The sequence below is a fragment of the Hirundo rustica genome, chromosome 5 (genome assembly GCF_015227805.2).
Source record: "Hirundo rustica isolate bHirRus1 chromosome 5, bHirRus1.pri.v3, whole genome shotgun sequence".
Taxonomy (NCBI): Eukaryota; Metazoa; Chordata; class Aves; order Passeriformes; family Hirundinidae; genus Hirundo; species Hirundo rustica.
The window spans coordinates 57838671-57863893 of NC_053454.1; the positions used below are offsets into that span (position 1 = coordinate 57838671).

General features: G+C 36.5%; 1 protein-coding gene across 1 annotated transcript in view; it reads right to left on the reverse strand.

The window, feature by feature from the left end:
- TTC29 (tetratricopeptide repeat domain 29) overlaps window positions 1–25223 on the reverse strand; it is a 68124-nt gene that overhangs the window by 28305 nt on the left and 14596 nt on the right. Inside the window, exons 3-4 of the mRNA XM_040065442.1 lie at window positions 24067–24290; window positions 14324–14509 (exon numbers count right to left, since the gene is read on the reverse strand). Of these exons, the coding sequence (XP_039921376.1) occupies window positions 14324–14509; window positions 24067–24290 (410 nt within the window). The remainder of the gene's footprint in view (window positions 1–14323; window positions 14510–24066; window positions 24291–25223) is intronic.

Genomic DNA, 25223 nt, shown 5'->3' on the forward strand with positions numbered 1-25223 from the left:
TAGCAGGGAGAACTGTGAATGTGACTCTGCCTCCATAATTCTGTGCGTGTGATGGAGGAACCTTGTCCCATAGATCATCAATATATCAACTGTATTTCTATTAAGAGCTGAAACAAATAATAAAATAAGTTCATTTAGATGTTTGTGGTTTACACCTCTTCTGAGAGGAGATTTATGAGGAACTATTGATATTTTGCAATCTCATTTTTTACAGTGTTGAATTCAAGCTGCAAAAAGAACCAGGAAGGAGAAAAGTTGTTTCCCAGTTGTAGGAAAGGAAGGCAGAAAAGCTTGGAGAAGGATCTTTCTTTAAGCATTCCTAGAGAAAATGAGGTCATCTCCCCAGGCCTCCAGCCTGCCTAGAGGCAGCAGAACAGCTGTGACAGATTTCTCTTATTAACTCAATTTAGATTTGTCTTTTGCATATGTTACCCCTTTATAACCATGCTTTCAACTTTTCAACATAAAACGTAACTCATCTTTATTAGAATTAAATTTATTTTCAAATTAAGTTTCTCTGATGATTAAAATGAATCCAACTACAACAGACAAGCACAAGAAACTCCTCTTTCAAAGATGCAATGAATTAAATGTCACCAACAAATAATTTTATGGCTCTATACTACAATTCGTGTAAGAATGCTGGAAGAGACAACAGGTGCTGAAGAGCGCAGTGTCAGGTGAAAGGGCAGACAGCAGGTTTTATTCAGCTCCATTCCAGCTAGGGACAGGTATTGAAGAGATGGCCCAAAACACTTGGAAAACAGGAAAAGTTCTATACATTCTTTCCAAAAGATCACATGCTTGACATCATACTGAACAAATAGAAAGGCAAAGGGAAATTATCACAATCAGTACAAACTTTTTATGGACTCCTTCACAGCAGATGTGACAGAAAATAGAGCTGTAAATTTGCTAAAGCCAGATGAAAACCCTGGTCCATTCTCAAGAGGCTTCCAATTTGAGGTTTTGTCTCTCCAGTTCAGCTAACTTCCTAGGGTACAGGCAACACAGAAGTCAACAGAATTCCAAGTTGCTAAAGGCAGATTTAAGGTACCAAAGAAGCTCATGTTGGGTTTGTGACAAATGATTGAAAGTTAACATTTAAGGTTAATAGATAAAGCTAACATTTTGTTCACTTGGTTTCTCATAAGCAAATACAGACTCTTCCTTGGAACTCACTCCTAAGTTCATTAAAAATTGATTGTTCTTTTGAAAGGGTATTATCATACATTTGAGTCATTGGGATACACTACATGTGTAATGGATTCTTTGATAGAATTTGATACATGCATTACTCAAAAAGTTTTAGCAAGAATGGGAAGCAGCAAATCACCATGAAGCTGAACAGCATCTGAGTTTCTCCTGACACTGTAACATGATCACTTAACTGGACACATTGTTTAGGGAAAAAAAAACTTGCAACTTTAAGGACTGTTGCCCAGGTTGTTAGAACTATCAGACTTGGTGATTCTTACCCAAGCTCCCTCTCTTGCAGTATTCCCTTGAGAAAGTTTCTATCAGACTAGAAATACATTCCATGCACCCCATAGTTCTCAAGAGTTGTCCTAACCCTAAGAGCTGTAACTTGACACTCCTTTTGCCAGATCTCAATGAAACCTCTTTGGAAACAATCCATCTGCACACCAAGCTTAAAAATGATAAAGTAATGTGTTTTTGTTTTTTTTTTTTTTTTTTTTGGTGCTATTCAAATGGATCTATATTACATTTGGCTTCACTGAATTATCAAGAAAGATTATGCAGTAAAATGTAAAAAAATCTGCTCACAGAAATACTAAAAAGAAAGTGATGCACAGAAAGCCAAAATACCTGCTAGTTTCTGAAACAAGGAAGAGACGGAAATCCTGGCATGAAAGCCCTTACATGGCTTGGAATTTGCTTACTGAAGACTTTCAAATAAAACAAACTGTTTGGAGACTTCTCAAATCCATGAAAAGTAAAACGTTTTAGACTTTGGAATTCATTTTTCCATGAAAATGAACTGCAAACCCTTGTTGCCATTGGCAAATGACACATCAATCTATTTATTTAATCCATGATGCTTCTGTGAAACTCAAATGTTGTGGGAAAATTGTCTTTTCAGGGGACTGGTGAATTTAGTCCCTGGATCTGGAACTGAGCAGGCCAGAGCTTTCTAATTTTTAAACACTGAACTGCTGTAAGTGTTGGCTGCAGACATTCAAAGGACACCATCTGAAAATCTTGAAAAACAGTAAAAGAAAGCAATTAGCCAATTGCAGAACATTTCTGAGAATAAGAGCATTTTTATCTCACTTAGGCAGTGATAAGGCAGAGTTTTAAATTACTTTTATTATGAACTGAAAAAAACCAAAGCCCAAAAAAAGCAAAATGAGAGGAAAAACAATGGAGTAAGAAAAAAGAAAAAAAAAAGAGATCACTTCAAACAGTTTGCAGAAATGTATTTTTATAGGTCTAGGAATTTAAAGAGAAAATCAAGAAGGTATTTCTAGGAAATCCATGTTTGAAAAATCTATTTTCAGAATGTTACACAAAGCAGTAAAGCTATTTTTAGTTGGCAACATTAATAGCAATTGCATACTTATTCTCACACTGCCATGCAGAATTTATCTCAGTGGATACCAAATGGAGTTAGAGAATCTCTGATATCTCTATTCTCTTCTTATAAAAGGAATCAAAACCCAGAATGGTAACTCTTACAACACATGTATTACCACTACTAAAATTTTACACTTTTATAATTTTTTACAGTTTAATATAATTTAGGGCATAACAAAGGAAATCCCATCATCAATAGCTTAATATTAAATACAGGAGGTTACGACTGTCACAGAGTAGAGTAAAAATCAGTAGAAAATAAGTTTTAAACAATTATATATAAATATAAGACATTCTGACACAGATTTGTGTTACAGTTTTCACTGAGTTGTTCCAAAGTAAAAAAATCTATCCATTCAAGCAAAATAATTCAATGTAATTTTGTAAACATGGAAGAGAAATGGTTTTAGATCATCTAAAAGTTTGTTTATAATTCTCCTTCTTAAAACCCAATCAAAAAATACAGATTTGTTATATCAAAATAGATACCAAACCAAAAGGGGTATATATGGAGACTACTATTTTGCCTTTTTTTTTAAGTAGAAAGATTGACTAGATATTAACACAAATGGGTTTAAATGTGAAGCTGCCATAAAAGCAGGCACATAAATGTAATTCTCCCAGCCGCTATTTTGATGCACATTTTTGATTCCATGAATATTTTATGAAATGGCCCAAACTAAAGCCATATAACATTCCTGCATTACTGATGCTTGCGCCCGTAAGCTACAAACATTAGAGGCATGATTGAGTGCATTAAAATGAACTCATTCAGCAGCGCATTGATTACTTGAAGGAGGAAAAAAAAAAAAGTTACTCCCACTTAAGAAAACAGCACACAAACCTGAAGTTTTCAATACTGAAATTAGAGACTCAAATTTGAATAATGTGGTATTTAATAAATAAAGGCAGTGCAAAACGATCTAGAATTCTCTATGTACATTCCTGACTTTAATTAGGTGAGATGTTAATTAGGTCCACAGACCGCTTCCAGTAGTGTACAGGTAATTTAAAATGTCACAATCTGCAAAATGCAGTGACTGACCTGCTCTAGCTCCATGCCTCAGCAATACTGAGAGCACCTAATGATTTCCTTTTCTATCAGCTTGTGCAATTGCCAATGAAAATAATGCCACAGAAACAACCGCACAAGAAAAGTGACAGGTCTGTTAGGTAACCAGCCCCAGCAGCACCACTAGAAGCAGGAAGCACATTTAATTCTAAATTGCAAACAGTTGTTAAGGGTTTCAGAAAATATTCCACTGTAGATTGAAACAAATTAAAGGAAAAATAAACTTGGAGTATATTACAGTATATTTAATCTAGAGCATCTTTTGCCATCAGTTATTTCACTATACGATGAGAACACAAAATCTGGTTGAAGCATCAGTTAATGGCAATGAAAACCAAAAATGCTATTATCTTTTAAAAGATACATGTTACATTTCAGTCTAACTGCTTGAACTACTTGTATTGTGCTCAGTTTCTATGTTCAATTATGACAACACTACTCATGGTGAAATACTGAAGTCTGCCACAGAATTGTTACAAAAGTGTTTAATAGAGGCGTGTTCACAAGAAACATAAACCAAGGTTCTCATTCAGCAAACACCTCTCATTCAGTTGAAACACCCTGCACTCCTGAGGTATAAAGAAGCCACTGGGACAGCTCTCACATACAATAACCTGAATTCATGTGCCAGCTGAAAAAAAAACCAAGAAAAAAATTGAGGAAGTGATTTAAGGTAAAATTTTGCGGTTTCATAACTCTCCAAAGTCCGTCTCAAACAAAACCAACCATCAGCTAGCAAAGTGAGTATTTTAAGATAATGGATAAAACCTTACATTAATTTACATTAGAGAAGCTGATTTTTTATTTTTATTTTTTTTTTTGGAAAGATTCCACCATGACCTTTAGCAAAATGATGTAGGCAGTTCATAAGAATAGTGCAATGACCGTACTGGCTCACCACAGGGTATTCTGACTATTCCTCCGCTTTGACAATACACCAGTAGATCTCACCTGGAGCCCAAGTTGCCTAAGGCCAGCTGAAGTCACGCCTGAGAAGAAAGGCACTTGAGGACAGAAAGGAAGAGAGAAAAGGAAAGTTGAGCTTCATAAGACCTGAGATGTAGCATTGGTGGACTGACTGCAGTGCAAAAGGACAGTATTTTACCTTCCCTTCTCTGGATGAAGGACTGCCAGGCTAGTCCTAGGTACTGCACTGTAGAGGATGATACCTGATTTCTGTTTACATTACTTAAACAAATGTGTGTTGTCTGAAAAGAAAATCATAACTGCAGTAATCCAGTGAGCATTAGAGCAGATGTAGTCTTGTCCTCTGAGGACCTATATTACTTGCCTTAAAGCTCAAGCACTCCAAATGCACCTACACAAACCTAGAGGGCAGTGCAGACTGCAGAACCCACAGCAGGACAGTTCACAGACACTGCAGCACACCACCGGCACTCGGGATATCAAACCTGTTCTGAAAAGGACTTGGCTTCAAGGGTTCTCCCAGAGCCACCTCACAAGGCAGGGATAATGCTGGCTCTTCTGGTTGCCTGGCTGCTCTCTAATCCCTTCCCCTTCTGCTGCCAGCACACCTGAGCTGCAAACAGGAGGGTTTTCCCACAGGCAGCTGAAATGACACCTGCTTTGGTAACGGTGTTCTGCAGACCACTAAAAGGGAAAACAATTACAACAAAACAGATCCCAAATAAAAATTCCACTAACTTGTCTGTCTTATATTCAGATGAACTAAGATGCAAAATTCTGGTTTACAATTAAAATTCCTTTCTCTTTTTAGGTTAACACATTTTCTGAAAGCAGCATTTTGTCAGATGCCACCTTCTGATTTGTTTCATTATACATATGTATCAAAAAGTGTTTATTTATCAATTTTAATCTGGAGGACAACATTGCAAACGATGTTGAACGTTAGCGGAATGATCACACTCCCAATTTTAGAGAGAATGGAATTCCTGCTTCACAGTATTATTCAAGCTTTCTTTCATGCTTGCAGAGCATCAAAGTGCTTTCCATATGCAAAAAGGCTACCCAAGATGCAAAATGTATCCAGGAAGCTCACACTGTAAGGCTCCAGGCTCTGGAAAAGAGAAGGCCCACGCTCAGTGGGATGCTCCCATCTCAGGTTTCACAAATATTTCAATGTCCATGGGTGGATAGACGAATGCAGAAAGGGAAGGGAGCAGAAAATTCAGGGATGCACGGCACATACTTTGCAATTCTGTTTTTCAGGACTTAAGAGTTTTTTAATTTCAATAGAAATAATGAAAACAAATTATATTAGTATTTAACCTCAAAGATTAATATGATCATTATTTTTTAACTAGAGAAAGTGACATTGAAGCAGATTAATTTCACTCAATTACTTTTTTTTGCTAAGATGTGTCAAATGCTTGCCCTGGTTTAAGTACATTTTTTTGGCAATGTTTACATTTTATTCAGATTCCACCCAGTTCCCCTTACTTTTCATGGCTTCCAATGATAAATTTATTATCAGATGCAGCGCTCCAGCAATGGAGCTGTTCTGTGGCGTAGATGATTTACTTCAGAAGTGCAGTTGGATTAATGACCTGCTAAGATCCCAGCCAACCTGAATGATTCTCTGAAGAGTAAGATATATTTTTTATTAACAGCTTCATGTTTGCTTTACCTATGGCTTCTCCAGATTATTGGTAAGGGCTGAGGACATGCAACCCTGGCAGCTCTCAGTGACACTGGAAAGGCACCTCTGGAAAGAGTCTCCTTTATCAATTACTGAAAGGAAACACTGCCTCCAGGAGAGTTTATGATGACAACTGCCAGCCCAGCTACAGTATTCCAAGACCTCTCAAAGCTTTGAAGCAAAGAAAAAAAACCCCTGTGAGTGAGAGGGCAGCTTCATCTCAGTACTAGTCATTAAGCAGTAAATAATTAAAATACCCTGGAAAGGACAGGTAAAATACAAGCAGCAATGTCAGTAATAGACATGAAAGAGAAGAGAGTGAAAAAGAATTTAAAAAAGCAAAGAAATAATTCATTTGAAGTTTTAATAAAGTTTCATTTGCAGTCTTGTTTAAAGATATATCAGACTTTAGGGAAGTAACCTAATTACATTTTTATTCTAAGTTCTATTCAAATATCTTGGACTTTGAATCTTTAACACAGATCAAACACAGTATAATTTACTCATGGCTATCAATACTTTAAAAAGATCTCTTCATTAAATGTCATAGTCTTATGAACATGCACATAAAGCAAACAGAGCAATATTGGATACCAAAAATATTTAGAATATGATTCATACAGAAGTACCTATATAAACAGCTCACCTGAGTGCAACATATTATATTCAAGCACACATCAATTGCTTTTTCTAAAATATTCCTGATACATCTTTCATAGTTCAAGTAAACAGACATAGCTTTTTTACAGTAGTTTTATTACTTAAAAATGAACTTTACAATCACTGAACACCTAGGAATGGAAACTAATTTAGGATCTTTTTTTCATATGTCAAAACTTTCAATGATAATGCAAGTGACAGAATTTAGAATCAGTACCTGTGCACTGCTGTGAATATTTTGAAGAGCTTATAAGAAAGCACGACCTGTCCCCAGGTGTTATAGCAGAACTAAAAGAGTCTCCATTTGACGAGTTAGGCCAGGAAAGTGGTAGTGACCATGAAAGGATATGGGAAAGTTATTTTTTTCTTATTGTAAAGAATATTTTTACTTCCCTGCGTTTAATAATAAACATTGATTAAAATCAACTGAAGTAAAATCATGCAGAAAGTATTACATTTTCACAAGGTTTCTTTTTAGGAGCACTACAGAATTCTCCCTGAGTTCTCTTATTCCAAATACCTTCATTACCCTCAAAAACCCTTTAAAAATAAGAATAAAAAATAATTTAATAAAAAATATTTTTATGAACTTAACAGGCCCCTTTTGCTTTCATGTTTCATGAAAAAAGCAAGAAGCTTTTTTCAGACTTTCTTAAGACAGCGCTAATTTGAACTGAAAACTTTCCTAATTTCTATAACATCAATTCGAGACAGTACTTGTTAGTTCAGTACCAGTAACAACCCTGCAATAATAAAATGTCATCTATTGGGGAACTTCTTTGTGCACTTGCAGGAGGATGAGCTCAATTATTTAATAAATCTGTTCAATCTGTCCTCCCAAGAATCTAGCAGGATTTATGGCTGTTTCTGACTGCTACTGACTGACAGAGAAAAGCAGAATATCCAAAGAGTAACTCCTAGCAATTTGCTGCTTAAATTTTTTAAATTATGTTCTACAATCAAGTATTTCCCAGCCAACTTATATATACAATTCTTAAGCAATCAGAAAATAATATAACTGCTTTGTGAGACAGAGTAAGTGCAGAATAACAAAGGAGAACTAGCTTCAGTTGATTTGGTGAAAGACAATGACTGGAAGTACCTTAAATGGTCAAACTGGGTATGCAGAATTTCATGTCCCTTTAACAGAAGGTTTCTTTCTGTCTTTAAAGTTCCCTGATGTGAAGACTCTTTTCAAGTGTATGAACTTAAAATTTAGCAAAACTTTTATGTAGTTAAAGACAAGGGATTTGGAGTGAGTATGTTCCTGGATCTAAATTATTCCTAGATGCATTTTTTTTTTTGTTCGGGAAAAAAAAAAATCATAACTAAAAATAAATCTGAGAAGTTTGTAGTTTGGGATATGGAATCTGGGGTGAGAAGGGGGCAATATCACAATAAACCAATGGTATTTGGTTACTACTGGATTTGGTCTGTTATATAAATATGGATGTTCTCTCCAGACAATGACAGTACAAAAGACACTTTTAGGGTACAAACCCATATGATCATCCTGTTCTTCAACTGCTTTTGGAGTGAGTTTCAATCAAATTTGGTTAGAAGTCATCAGGACAGTAAGTTCCCACCACTTTTTTAGAAAATTAATATCTTGAGGATAGACATTGATCCAGCTCCAGATGGAGAGGCAGAACTTGCTGTACACGTTGAGACAGCAGCACTCTGCTTGGCCAGGGAGCAGCATGTTCTCATCTAGCTTTAGTTTATCACAGCACACACTGAACCTCACCAAGTACAAGTGCTGTGGAAGCACAGAGGAAATGGTCCTGTACAAATGCAGAACAAAGCTGGGGCTCCTGTCTAAAAGGATAGATAATCTCTAAATCTCTAGAACTGTGACTCTCCTTTAGGCCACTGTCATGTTTTAACTAGCACACAAGCATCCTATATAGAAAACATTACATAGGAATTTATATCTTTAAATACTTTTCCTCTTTTTGGTCCACACAATGACAAATCTCATTATAACAAGAAAGAGAAAGATCATGATGAGCTTGATGTTTTATCAAAAAAATCACAAACATAATTTGGTATCATTTTAAAACAAGACAAGTTGCTTACTGAAAGGAATCTCCAACACAGACAAAAGGATAGACGAAGCTTATCTTTTAGCTGATAATTTGAGTTGCTTTTGTTCCTGAAAGATGAAATGGGATTCATTTTAGGTTGCCTTCACCCAGTGGCTCACCTAGGCTTGTGGATACAACGGTATGGAGATCAGAGATACTGGGCATACACCTTATAGTGGAAACGTAACATAGTTAAACAGGCTGGATCGTTCAAGTGCAGCAACTCTGTTATCAGTGACAGCTCTGCACACCACAGGTAGTGAGGAAGAAATTAAACTCTCCTCACAAATGCTGTCCCCCTAGTTTGTTTTATTTATCAGCTGTTTACAATTACACAATCAGATTGTAAAGCAGGACATTTCTACACTATACCATGGAGGATTTGCTATTTAAGTGGGACTGGCAGAATTGCAGCACAGATAACAACACAAAGCTCTACAAATGTAGAAGGTGCACGTGGGCCACCCATCCCACAGGTGAATTTTATTCAGGATATTCTAAGGAATCTCCTAAAAAGAAACTATATTTTTATGTAATTAAAATAAAGTTGCAAATTGCGCACACACAAAAAGTATATGAAATTTCATAAGCAATTTTAACTTTTGCTTTTTTAAACCTTTTTAGTACTTCATTTTGCAATATTAACATTCTCTTTTTTTATATCTGAATATAAATTATTTCTGCCTGAAGGCAAACCAATTGGGGAAATTCTGCTTAAAGTGCATATTTCCTCTGCATAGATACTCATGAATTTATGCTGCGTTTCTCTCAATTATTTATACATTACAGTTTTCAATTAAAAAACACTAGCCATAAACAATGCAAAATACAAAAGCAACAATTTCTTAGTAAGAATGGATTCTTAGCATGAATTTCTTGACTAAGAACAAGAAAATAAACAGTTTAGAATTTTTATGTTCCAAAACCAAAAGATGTTGTGAACCCTCTTTAAGTTGTTGTTCAGCCAATATATCCAGTAATTAATAGTTAAGTTTCATAACTCAAAGTTATCCTGTGCAACCTTTTTCAGGTGTACCTGCTTTAGCAGGGCCATTGGACTAGGTGATTTTCAGAGGTTCCTTCCAATCCAGCCATTCTGTGAAATGCTCCTTAAACATAATCAGAACCTTTTCATCAATTTCTGCAATGCCTTGATAAAAACTTGAATTTCAATACAATGGCAAAATGATAGGGAAAATCCTACACGTCAGTCTCAATCAAGATTGTTAAAACCTACAAAAATCTTGTGGTTTTTTTTTCCCAATAAATTAATTAAACTTACAAGTCCCTCCTGTTCAGCAGGTCTTTCAACCAGAAAAGTTTCTGCCAAATTCAAGTGAAATAGACCGTATTTTATCAATGATCACAGATAAAACAATTACACCCTTTCAAATAAAGCAGGTGCAGTTAAGTAATATTTTCAGGGTAGGTGCAAAGTCATTCGAAGTGATCAACTCCAGCATAACATTTCTCTGTTTGAAAATCAATCAGACCTTAACATTGCTTATAATCAAGGTAGAATTGGATTAGGACTGAACACTTATAAACTTTCCATTAATTTGCAGAATATAGCAGATTTTTGAAATCTGCTCTCAGATTCCCAACATTGCTATTTGCTTTACACTCACACTCTTTCTGTCACCAGTTCTGCCTGCCTTTAAGCTTTTCAGCCTGTAAAAATTTCAGATAAAGTATAATCTCCCCTTTTGTTGATCCTTATGTGTTAGCAGAATATAAATCTGATGACTAATTCAAAGTCACCACTGCCTTGAGACTAATGGCATCATTTCCACACATCTTACAGCTCTCATAGCAGGGGAGATCCAGGTTCTGGCATGGCACTGATATACATCTGTAATTAATTGTGAAAGTTTTATTCCTTGGACTCTACAGTGACACTTATATGCCTTCTCAAATTGTCATTTAAATGTATCCAGAAATGTTCCCAAGCACTGCAACTGACAGGTACTCTAATTTTAGATGTGCTATGCTTTTGCATAATACAGAAATTTATCTGGTTTTGTTATAACATATTTAAAGCAAAGAGCTCCTACAAGTAAAAATTCCTTGTTTTTCCCCAGACTTCTCTTTTTATTGATATAAGTTATCTTAAACTTTGGGATGCGTCTATTTACAGTGTATAACACTTCATGCATAATAGGAGTTAAGCATTTAGCACAAAACAGAAAGTACTCAAATACTGCACAATGATGTAAGAATCTACACAAAACAATACTAGACGTGTTTTTCAGTACTCTCTGACTGTTTCTTCTCCAAGATACAACAGTGTAAACCTCAAGCTCACAACTTCAGCAGAAAGCACACAAATATAATCTATCATAAACTATGATTATAATCTTACTCTCTGATATGCAGAACATTGCAAACATTTAAAATGACTAATATTACTTCTGAAAATGCATTGAAAGCACAGGAAGAAAAGTATTTTTTTAGAACTCATTTCTTAAGAGAGATTCTATCACAAAGCCTGTGCTTACTTGGAAAAGTAATTCTGGATTTAATGTGAGAAAAAATGTTTTATGTCTTTGCATTTTCAGTGTCTGTAACATGACATCAACGCATTAAAGAGCTATATGAAAAAATAAGTGATAAATTAGTAAGTAAAGTAAAATAATGAGTAACTAAAGGAATAAAATGACTTATCAGCCCTCTGAGGAAAGACGAACTAAGGGTGCAGCACAGCTAATTGAACAATATGAAAATCTCAACACTCCGACAATAATCAATGAATGCTTTAGACATTATTTTACAGGCAGAGTATTTTAGGGAAGAGGTTAAAAATCTCATTCTGTGAAGAAATGCCATTAAAATCATGCTTGCTCCAAGCAGAACATTCCATTTGTGTCTGTAGCAGGCTACTCACTTATTATTGTTTTCTTTTCCTTACTGGCAGCTACTAATGGCCTGCATCCAAATATCATGACTGAAGTCTACACCACTGACACCTCAAATATTTAGCTTTGAAGATTAATGAACATCAGGTTATATCCAGCCTTTAGGACAGGGACCAGGCTGAAAGTCAAAGAACTTTAAATTTGATTACACAAAAATTACCCAGCAAATTTATTGATTTTCTTCCAAGGCAAACAGCAATCTTTACAACTCTATGTTTAACTTTATACTCCCAAGCAATCAGTCCTAAGCATATATAAACAGCTTCCTTCCCCAAGTAATGAAAAATACACTACTGGATGAGAGAACTGAAAAGAACTGGGACCAGATGTTTACATTTATTCCTGTAGCTACACCCTCAGAGAATTGGAAATTTGACTAATTTAGTTCACAAATTAATTACCAAATTACAAACAATTGAACAAAAAAAGAATAAAATAGCAGAATTAAAATTTTACTTCTAACACCAATAAAACTGATGCAATATTATGCAATGGCAACCCAACACCTCCTCTTAAAATCTTTCTCCAATCAGAACTTGCCCCTGAATCAATTTTTCACCCTTGGAAATACCAAGTGCACGGAATACATCTGCTGTCTTTTATTCTCAGTGGTCCCTCACAGCAAATCCTATGCTTACTCTCTCAGCTTCTTTAGGTTTTACCTCTCTCTCTGGAAGGAAAATACTTGCAACAGACAGAGCCCACAGATTCACTGGAGCTTTACCCTGGGCAGCGAAAATCCACTTTGCTTTATTTCTCTTTACTAAGGTTAATAAGAAGCTTCTCTTCTACAAGTTTCTAATACTCTTCAGCAGGAAAATAAAATTTCCGCTCCTCTGATCATCTCAGGCTATTTCATAACTTTACTGATGTGCTTTTGTAATGGGCCTCAAGATATTTAAGTATTCAACAACTTTTGCTTAAGGAAACATAAAAGTAGAAAACAGCAATTTTTTTTTTTTTTAGGCAGTGCTTGGGTAACAAGTAGATGTGAATGTTTGCTTGTCCGCACCTTCTTAAAATTTTACTTTTTAGTAACTAAAGGACCAAGTGAAAAGGTTGCAAAAAATTTTAAAATCCAGCAATTTTTCAGTATTTTTATTCTACTGAGTAAAAGATAGATAATCTAACTAAGCATTTTTCATTCAAAATGAAAATGACTTGCTTGTGACTGGCTGGGCTTTAAGCAACTGCTATCTCATCAGCTGGGAAACTGGATGATGCCATGTGTAAGAAAAGCAATCCTTCCATTTTACTGATTGATGATGAAATACATGCTGAAATTTTAAAACTGAATCCAGGTCTGGGTATTGCAGGCAAGAAAGAAAAGGCAACAATTCACAGGAAGACAGTGTGAATGTCCATTAGCCTAGAAAGATGTGAGGAAATATTAAAAAAGGTGTTGTGTCAGCTGTAAGAGAACAAGAAGAAAAAATAAGATGACACCATTTCAATTTTAAAAAGAAAAAAAAAAAAAAAAAAAGTTGCAGACTTCTTGTTTTATGTCCAAGCTTTTACAGGGAAATTGGGACTTCTTTCAAAACACACCCATTCCATCAGACATTTAATGGAATTAGACAATTTCCACAAAACATTTAAAAAAAAAATATTTTTTGAGAAGTCACTTTAAACAAGATTATGCATGCAGTACACTTACAAATTAGAACTGGAAAACAGGGTTTATTCAGTTACTTGAGGCTCACTTATTGCTTGTCTTCCCACACCACAAAACGATTTTATGCAAACAGAGGAAAATAACTCTATACCTTTATACTCAGACTGCTATCCACACACAAACTCCTCTGCCATGAGAGGTAATATGTGCTTTTAAATATAGAAACAAGGTTCACCTTGAGATGAGAAAGCAATATTGTTTACAGTGAGAACCACTGTTCACTGCAACAGGCTCTCCAGGGATGTGGTAGAGTCCCCATCACTGGAGGTTTTTAAGATGCGATTGACAGGGCGCTAAAATAATTTCATTTAGTCTCCCTTTCCCATGAAAGGTTGGATCAGATGAACTGTCCAGGTCCCTTAGAGTCTGGGCTGTTCTATGATTCTAGTTATTTCTATTATTATCTTCTAAATTCAGAGACTCTCTTAAGGATGTGGATGGATAAATGGAGCTTGTGGTGAGGTCTAAGTCTGAAGCAAACACCAACGTGGCAGTGACGTACCAACAAAGAGAGTGCCACTTGTGCTCAAGAGAACCAGAAGGTCATTTTAAAAAGAATAGAAATATAGGCTGTCTATCTAAGTTGGAAGCAGGAATAAACATTACAGAACTACATGTCCACAGCTCTTTTAATTCAGCCCAGTTTGTGTAGCTACAGATGCCATCCAAAGCAGCTTTATGATGTCAGTGCCTTACCTTGTTCCTCTCTGATGAGGCCCATGTTTACAGATGCTTGTGCCTTTCTCTTCCCACCATCAACTTCTACTAATTGAGCAGTGTTATAGCTTTGCTCATAAAAGTAGTTACGTAACCATTTGTCCTCAGGGTCATTGAAAAAGCAGGCCAAGATAAGCTGGTTATCATACACCTTCTCATAGTGCCCTTTAAAAAGAAAAATCACAAAAAAAATGTTAGATTATCATCAGTGTTCAGAAATTTTGCATGTTATAGCAATAATCATAATTAAAATGAAGAACTATTTCTATTTCCACAATTCAAATGCCATCAAGTTTTGCTACATGTTCACTCAGAGAAATACAAGAGGAAAATTATAACCTTACAAATTAGGCACAATTGAAAACATATTTTTGTTCTCATTTCTGTGTGCAAAACCAAAATTCAGTTCAATAAAACACACAGAACCTGGATAAAACACAGGCTAGTCAAAAGAGAAGTCAGAGTAAGACTGGAGAAGCATTTGTCTGAGCCTCTGGGCCCTGAAAAGACCAAAGAGCTTTCCAAAACTTGCACCTCTAAGGTAGCAACTGTGCTGATGGAGATTAAGAACCACAAAGAACACTCTGCAAACACAATCCATAAATTCATACAATTTTATATGTTCAAAGAAGGACTTACAAGAGAGGCTTTGAGTTTCCATGTATTCCATGTACATGTTTAGTACCTTAGCACTCTTAGAAATTAAAGACAAGTTGAAATTGCATCCATTTCCCTATGACCCCCCCCACCCCACTTCACCAAGGAATTGTTCTCAGAACAAATGTGGAAAGCGGGGGAGACTCAAAGTTACAGATCTTCTCAATGGCCTGAAGTTTGGATTCTAACCTTTATCATCTCAGACAGCTGAATGAACACACATTATCCCCAAATTTTGCAAAAAACCTGCAAGTCCCAATTCTAAGTGGCAACACAAAATTATCCACAAATATATTATCCACAATTTAAAGTTACAGAATAACAGCTTATTTCCCTACAAAAAGCACCCACAAGATATCAGCCATGAATTATTCCAAAACTTTATTAATTTGGAGTAGAAATCTAAAACTTTTCTGACGAATCTTACCATACTGCTCCTCCCTAAAGTGAATTTGAAAGATCTATTTCTTATAAGATGCTGAAAAATCTATGAGATAATAAAGTAGAGCATGAACCTGTAAGTTTCATAACTAACATAAATTAATTTTCTGTGCAAATTCTCCTCATGCCAGAGGTGAAATTGAATAATTAGCTAAAATTCCATTACAGTTTTGGTGGGCTCCTTAGTGTGTTTGTGGCTGTTAAGGAATTTCCAGGTATTTGTGTAAAGAAGGAGTTAAGAAGCACAGGCTGGCAGCAGGTAAGAGACTTTGGTTAAGCTGGACATGTGAACAGAACTGCTTTGTTTTTGGGAGTTCTGCAATCTGTAAGTTTTGCTCAAAAAAGAGAGAAAATGGAGAAAATAAAAACCCCTCTTAATTCTGTGTATGGAGCACTACAGAGAAATCAACTGGGAAAAATAAATCTTTTCAGCAGATGCAAGATCTCACAGTCCAGATCTTTCCCAAGTGTTTTAAAACCATGATAACCTTATCAAAACACTTTAATCAAACGATGCAGTTAAGTTCTCTTCTGTTATCTACAAGAAGAATTGAGGAAAAGCCAACTTGCAAAAGGATGAGCTTAATGACTGTAAATTACACCACCCATGCAGTGCTAGGTGCAATTTAATAACTTGCACTCTCTGGAACATACAGCAGCAATTAGTCAATCAAGTACTTTAAATTCATCACTAAGCCACACAAGAGGGTTTTGTCAGCCTCATCTCCAGTATGTTCTATCTCAAAATTACGAATTACATACAATCTCATTGAAGAGATGTAAATGTCACATTCTCTCTGTCGTGACCATTTTTAGACTTCAGAATATCTTCATAAAGGTCTTCAGAGTGTTGCACAACACAGTAAGGACTTTATTCTTTTGAGAAAAAGGGCTACTTCCTAATCATGTCTGCAGTCTTCAAGATGTTCATCTACTACTTTCTTCTCCACCTTGGTCATTTCAGAGAACATTGCCTGAATTTGTCCTGCTTGAAGTTTTTTGAAATCAAGCTGAAACCTTTTTCCCCATTCTTGAACACTTCATATTTTGATTTAAAATTTCATTCCTCTAATCGCGAATAATAACTTTTTTATTCCTTGTGTTATGTTATTATTTTGCTTTCTTATTTATTTTCTCAGAATTTTCCCCTCCATGAAGTTATAACCTCAGATTTCTACCTTTTTAATAATTCCCATTGAAACATATAAACTTATGATTTTGGAGTGATGTGTGTTGTATACATTTCTATTTCTGGTACTTTAAAAGAGATAGCATCTTTTCCAAGAAAGGAGTGATTCACAAACTCTTCAAAATAACAAAAAATTAAATAGCCCAGAAATTGCATTTAGAGTATCATCTCATCATTTGCGTCTAAGGTTCTAAACCAAAATATCAGCTTATGTTTCAAAATTCAGCTTTGAGGGGAATCATTATTGATATGAAGACTTCATGTATTCATAATCTGAATAATCTTCACGGCAGTGAGTTTTCATGTTTTTTGTTTCTTCTCGGGACTGCAAAAGCACCTCTTGTGTGCCTCTTTTTCAGCATATCCTGGAGCCTACGTTATATAAAACATATTCATACATTAGAAATTAAGACTATTCTTGTACAATGGCCTCTTAAAATTTCTTCAAATGATTCTGGAACAGAAATAACAAAACTGGGTTGGGCTTAATATATTTACCTGTGCACATGCACACACACATATACATATATGCCTGTATTTGTATATGTTTATAACAGATATATTTATACATCTACACAACATCATTATCTATCACACATTTCAATATTATACTAAATCCCAGACACCGTACAGTACCAGCTACTAAGAAGAAAATGAATTCTATCCTAGCCAAAACCAGGACAACACACAGAGATAAAGTCAAGACCCAGCTGAGATTCTTCCAAATGAACCAATTTAGATACAGATAGGAGTTCGCTAGGTTCCCTTTCCTCTCAGTGAAGAAAAGCACATACTTCTTGGCTGAGATTTATCTCATCCTGACTCAAACAATGCTTGCAGCACAAGGGAATGCTTTCAGAGATTATCTCAGAAGTAGAGGCAGAGCTTCCCATGATTACAAACATACAACTGTGAGAACACTGAAATACAAGACCTAATTATAACCACTAACATAAAGATAACCATACACATTAAGTACAGATCACAGCTAACTGAAAATGAACTCAAAGGTACCAGAGGATGCATACAAATGATTGCAATAACCCAGAAAGAGAAGAGATAATTGGATCATCATTGTATACAGACACACTGGATACAGACTTGCTCCTCCGAAACCATTGCTGCAAAGTCTCAAGGCACTTATGTGACATAGAATTAAACAAATAACTTCAGGTAGTGCCCTACAAATCCCAAGGGATGGAAGTGACCTGAGGCAGACTCCAGCTACGGCCATGGCTTTGATTGAATGAACTTTCATGTGACCCTCTGATGATGATCCTGCCGGTGCATAACAATGAGAAGTGCACAAAGACAACCATGTCCCTGGCATTGTCTTGGACAGTGGCTGACCAGACACAGTGGTCATAAAACAGACCCCCAAACCCCAGACTTTTAAAAGTCATATTGTCTTCCTGATTCAAAGTCTGAGTTACCAATCAAGAAGTTAATCAATGTTATTCCTACAGTGGTAAAGCTCACGTATCAGACTTAGTGAAAGCAAACTTCTACATCCCCAGGAGAGGAACACAGGAATAGGTAAATACTCTCTTCTATAAAATCTCTAAGAAGTAGTTCAGATATTAAAGCTTTGAACTCTCTGATTTTGTAGAGTAGGTTCTTTACAACTGTTTATAAAATACATGTAGACAAATATTTTTTATGTGTCTGTTGATCAAAAAAATGAAAAAACAACACCCTAATCGGGTGTTAATGTACGAAAGGAGAGTTGTCTTATCAAACCTTCCTGAGATCTTCCTGTTAAACTGATTAAAAGAAAACAACCTTTCAACTTAAGCTTAAAGATTACACCCCATATATTAAACACAGAGGGTATTCCTTGCTGTCTATCAGGATCTCTTTAGGCACAGCTCAGCCTGACCCTAATCAGCTCACTGAATAATACCTTTGCTCCTGGGTTCCTCTCAAGAGCTGTTCCCATGGCAAGCAAGGCTGTGCATGGAACAGAGGAGGATCACTCAAATCCATGTCTGCATGTTTGCCGTGCTCAGCTAGACAACTACTAAGTAATGCAATGCAAGGGATAGTGAGGTGCAGTTTGGGAACCCCAACAGGGCTAAAATGAGAGAAAAGAAACACACACAAAGACAGCAAGCCATCCTAGTGCAATTCAAGTACAACTTGCTGCCATATCTCTATGATCTCATTTGTGACAGGATGTAGCGAAAGAAAGGGAAAGAAGTGCACAAATGGTCTTTAGAGAACAGACGGCAATATCATGAAGAGATCCTGGCTCAGTGTTTCCCTTGAAGAATAAAAGAGGCAGGCATTCCCATTTTCCATTAACAAGAACTTGCACTGATTTTTAAACTACAGGTATCAGAAAGAAATTTTTCAACATCCAGCTATGACTCAGTAGTTTCCACTCAAGAAGCCACCAGTCAGTCCCTTGTTCCTGCCAGACAAAGGACATTCTCAACAGGTGTTAACACTCATCCTCCACTTCAATTAGCTGTTTAAACTATGTATGTATAGCTGGATTATAACTGACCCTTCACTCTTGAAGACACAAAGGAGTGGCCTGAGGTAAATTAAGTCACTAGGAGTAAATTTTTGTGTCAGAATGAAACATGGTGCTGGAAGACTAATTTTTCTTTTGCCAGAAAGATTAAAATCCGTGACTTACAATCAAGACAGCTGATGCTGTGAAGAATTCACACCGAGAAAGATCCAGGATGGAAGTTGTTGGATCAAGAAGCAGCATAAACTGCAGCTGAATATGGCGCTGCAATGAGTTATTTCCACCTGGATCTATACGTGGCAAAGAACCACTCCCTTTTGCTTGCTCTGAACAAGGATGCCTCTACATCCATAGGTAGAGGACTCCTCAGTCACCCCTTTTTCCAGAGAGCTTACTCATAAACGGATAAGCTTTTTGCCTCAACATTTAGCCATAAGCCCACAAATGAAGAAAGTGAAAATGTGAGTTGTGAGCACGATGAAACCCAAGTTCAGGCAGAGTCTGCTTCCTAGAGTGCGCACAGAGCACACCACTCCCGACACTGGTACATAAAGAGAAAATGTTTAATCAATGCACGGTCTACACAAAAATGCTAAGGAAATGGTCAGGTTATAATATTCCTGGGTAAAGGATAAAATTAGCTAATGATAATAATATTATGAGGCAATTAACTGGTAATCTGGAATGCTAAAAGGGAACTCCAAGCTATTTGCAACAAAAATACGCTACACAAATTTCCTAAAAAGTGCTTCTTCTGTTGAAGTCAATGGTAGTTCTACAAGTGGCTGTATTTTGAGATGGCTTGGCTTCTTTCCTGGACAGAATTACTTCAACTTTTTTTGTAAGATAACAGCAAAAATAATAAAATTCTCCACTGGTCTCCAGGAACTGCTGCATTTTTTTCCTGTGATAAAATATTAAGTAGGGAATGACAAACTTGCTTAGAAAATAAAACACTGTTCCCTTATCCAGCCCCTCAAAAGCAAACAAATGCCTCATCCAAGCAAATATTAAAAGAGGGTTTATTATACCTTTTTCTTTTAATGCATAACCACTTTCCATTTTTTTTCCAATGTTTCTTGCACAAGACTCAGGCATAAGTGTGAAATCTTACAGAAAAGCTTTCTACTGTAAAATGCTGTTTTCAACCTTGACTATGCTGGACAAAGATTTTCCAGTGGAAGCATATCAAATACTCATACTTTCTTCATATTCTTTATGAAAAGAAATATTTTACAACAAACACTAATGATAACTCATACTATCAAAATTTTTCTCTACACTGAATTGAGGGAAAGAAAGGCAAGTTGTCACCTCTTTCTAACTGTATATCTGGTACTGTCTAGAACTAGAGTCAGCAGCCTGCAGCACATGCACAGATTCAGCATTTAGCACACAGCAAAGCACAAAGGCTGAGTGGGGTCAGGAACCAGGAGCAGGTGGAATCTCAGAAAGGCAGCAGCTCCCGGATTTTAACTCCTGGTTTCCAGCAGCTGCTCCAGTGATCAGCTAATAAGCAGTGTCTTGCCCTCTTAAAGGCATGTTCGTAGCCAAGGATTCCATCCTCTGGCTTTGGCACAGTGATCTGCCACTACAGCGCTGAGTGCCCAATACAGGTTGCAGCCACTGAACTGTGGCATTTTCCCTGGTTTTTTATTCCTGCTCTGGCAAAGCAGAGTTAACAGCTGGGACATCTCTTCCTTTAATTGTTCTTGAGCTGGAACTTGCTTTGCATTCCTTTCAACAGCTACTAGCAAACCAGCTCACTCTAGCTGATAAATACAGTACTGATGAATACAAAATGTAACTTGCCTTTTGAAGGAACCCCCAGTATATGTGCCAAGAAATCACTGTATACATCAAATACTGAGCTGTACAGATCCATTACTCTGGCATTTATCCTGCATTCTTTTGTAAAAAGCCCTACAACTACATATATTTAAACAGCTCAACTACCTCCTCCTTTTTTTCCGGAAACCAGATCTAGCAAAAAAAAAAAAAAGAGGCTAGTCCAGGATAAAGGAACATTGAAGAATTAATTAAAACTCTCTCAATTTTGGAGTCAGAAACATTTACTTTACTTGTATAAAGAAGGCAAGATAAAAATAGAATCAAGCATTTGCCAATATTGCCAGTGCTTTTAAAATAATGCTGAATTCGGGGCAAAATAACTCCATCAGTCATTTTTCTGAGAAGCTGCAAGGATTAAAGATCCCACTCTATTTTTTTAATACCTGGGAGATATTCAAATGCAACAAAATGAGTTAAAGCTGGACAGGACGAAGAAAAACCCTGCTTTCTTTGCACACAGCAAAATATTGGTAATAGAGAATTTAAAAAGAAAAAAAGACAAGTCCTGCATGATTTGAAGTTCAACCAAAATATTCTATTAAAAATAAAAACACAGAGAACCTTTACTGGTGCATGTAAAGGCAATCAGTCCGTATGCTGTAATGCTGGTAAACAAACTGTTACTATTTTCAAACCCAGCAGTAAAGAAATTGCTCTTTGATATCAGCCTGCTCATTGTGGTGGATGGCTCTGATTCAGTTCAAGCAAATAATTTACATCCAGAATTGTAGTATCCTAGAACTATAAACTGTGGAAACCATTACAATATGAACATTTTCCACCAATAAATATGAAAACTGAATGTGTACATAGCTTGCTCTATACACTATGGTAAGTACCATAAAACTCTAATATTAGAAGTTCTAAGTTATATTCAAAATTAAGACAGTAATACTCTATGATCCAAAAATATCAGATGAGAAAAATTAAATAACAAATAAGAAAATTATTTACTGACAAAGTATTCACATACCACTCCAGGTTCAAAACCCCAACATTTCATGAAGTTTCAATTCCTAAAAGAAACTTAGAAGTCATGAATTTTGTATGGTCATTATGTATAGCTGCTACCACTTTTTCAGCACAATTGTTACCTGAGATAGGTAAAATTTCAGGCAAGCTAATACTAGCAACATCAACTATGCTATGAAACTCTCACTGTTTGCTGACCCAAATATTACTTTCACCCTTTTTAGCTTCAACTGTGGCAGCTGAAGGGCAAATGCAGGTCAGCTGATGTTGTGGCTGCTCTGTCATGGTAAGTTCCAGCTGAGGTGAACTCCTGAATGATTCCTAAACGGTGTCAACTGGAGTTGTCAGGAGATGATAAGGCAGAGCCCCAAGCAATTTGATTAGAATCAGAGAGTAACCGGATTAGCAGAACTACTGAATTAGTGTTTGATGAGCTCCACAATTCATGTGAATCTTCACAGCACTGCTGGATCTCAGACCTACAACAGGAATTATCATCCACCCCTTCATGTGCCAGGCAACTCAAACCTCATTTTATACGAACAAGACCTTAGTGAAAAGGTTTGCATTGAAACTGGTGAAAAAAATCAAACCAAACTATGCCCTGATCTAGCAATTCAGTAACAGTGCTTGCCAGCTCTTAAGTCCTCATTGTTTTTTTCTCCTTTCATTTTAATCAACAGGCAAAGTTGGCAGATATTCCCTCCTAGAGGCAAGGTACAATCAGGAAGCTGGTGGTGGTACCTTGTCTTTGGGAGAGGTGAAAGACTTACAGAGCCCAGCCCACCAGAAATGCTGGGTTCAGTGGGAGAAGGGCAGGAACTGCACATTTGGCAGTGCCCTGCCTCTCTGGGAGCCTGTTTGCCACTTCTGTTGTCACACATCAGCCTGTAACACTGAAAAATATCATGCACTGAAGGCAGTGAGGATGAAGTCCCTCAGGTGGCTGCAGGGAGCAGGCCCATGGAGATAAGTCGTGTCTAGTACTTTCTGATGATCAAATATTGGCAGAATGCTTCTGCCAGGGCAGTCCAAGCCCCGAACTTCTTCTCTTCTGCAAGATACAGAAGTGCCTTAAGCTTTTAGTCATACTCCAGGCAAAGCTGGAGATTCCTTCCAAATACGGCTGGCTGGACTTCCGGTCAAGAATTACAGTGAATTCAATAAAGAAACACTGTTTTGGCTTTCATGGCAAATATAAAATAAACAATTAAAAATAACCTTTTTTTTTTTTTTTTTTTTTTTTTTTTAAGTGACAAAAGGGTTTCTTTTGCTGTTCCTTTTTTGAAATGAAGTTTCCCAACTCTAAATTATGGTCAAAAGCTTAGATTACTAACTCACAGGCTTTACTGTAGGTTTTCATATTTGCAATAAACAAAATGCAACTTGAAACAAGATGACTACAGTGAAATCAACTCAGCTATGAAACAGGATTGCAGTTAGAGCTTTATCTGCCTCCATCCCTACAATTATTCCAATGGAGAAAGATGGAGTAAGTTATGTTACTATTTATAGTAAAAGGAAATGATAAATACGAGTGCTTAGTAAATAGTAGGCAATAGAGGAAATACAGTAATTTGGAGTTATGTCTTCACTAATATCTAGTAATTCACAGGTGGCATGTTACATCCGTGTGCTGTATTTTATTTGACATGTTCACAATCCTTTTTAAGTCAGTCACAAATCCAAACACAGTTAGCAGACAGGGTATTTAATAAAAACAGATTTATAAAACTATTACTCCGCAATATTACTGTGAAATAGCATTTCACCTATTAAAATTTTCTAATACAAAACCAGCTACTCAAATCAATGGAGGAAGAAAAACAATAAATAATAAAACTATGAGAAAATAATTGAGACGTTATCAAAGCTGTAAATACATCAAACATTTCTGAGCATATCAAAATACACTCTACTTTTTTTTTTTTTTCCCCTTCCCCGAACAAAACCTCTCCTGATATCTGCAGCTCCTAATCATTTATTCTATAAATACAGCTCAGTTGACTAAGGCTGCAATGTGCTAAGATGCAGTAGCGTTTCAAATTCATACATGAAACAATTTGGAAGCTTCCCCCAGGCACTGGCGGCTGCGGCTCCCGCTGCTCCGCTACCCACAATCCCCGCATTTACCTGCTCGCTGGGCTGCCTCAGCCCTGGTCAGGAAGTGGTAAAGCTGATCCAGCTTATCAGGCTGCTCCTCCAGGGACTTCTCATGCCATATGGCTGACCCAGGCCCTGCAGCCTCCCTGAAGGCATTCCACTTCTGGATCAGAGTGAGGAGCTCAGAGAAGGACTTGTGATAACCCTGGCGCAGCATGTCTATGCAGATGTTCTTCTTGTATGAATTCCTGTAACTGGGAATAAGAAAGGGAGATTTTAAGCCTTTAAACCTGCATTCTGTTCTCCACCTCACCAAATAAGTGCGGATAACTACAACAGCTTTCAGGAGGAGACCTCTGCAGTTCAGCAGCAGGGAGCAGGGTATTATTTCCCCCGCTCAAAAAAAAGATCTGAGAGAATCTGATCGCAAATGCCAAACCCTGGGAAAGCAAACATGGCAATAATCAATAAATACCAATACATACATTGAAAAAGAGGTAAAAAATACACTGGTATTCTTTAAGAGGTATTTGGTAAACAAGGCTGACTGATGGGAAGCCCCCCATCATGTTCACTTTAGTTCATGAAAACACAATGAACCCTTAGTTTGCTTTAAGACAGTGCACCGGGAAAATTGAGGCACATGTCAAAACAACATACGTGTTGTTATCGATAACACTTATTATATGTTATATATATGTTGCTATATGTTATATGTATATGTTTTTATAGACATACATTAAATAGTTTTGCTGCAGGACAGGATGGCTTGGCTTCGAAATGTCAAACAAATTCTGTGCCAGAAACAAAATTAGATATTATTTTCTTTTTGTTTAGCATATAACTTCAGCTGGTATAGTGACGTAACTGTTTGATAATTTCTCCCCAGTTTTACTATCCAATGATGCTACGATTAATTTTTATTGAAGTTTGCACCTTCATGAACTCTGATAAGATGTACATATCAAAAAGTTGTGGAATTAAATAGTCTCGTATGGTAATACACCTTTGGAGGTATTATTTATGGAAATAATAAAAATATTTCTTTTGTATGGCATGAAACTATCATTGTGTCCTATTCTGGAGAAAACTATGAGTCCCATGGGACTGCAACACAGAGGTACAGATGTAAAGGCTTGAAGGGATGGTTGTCCAGTCTGGGAAAATTAACATTTATCCCAGTAAAA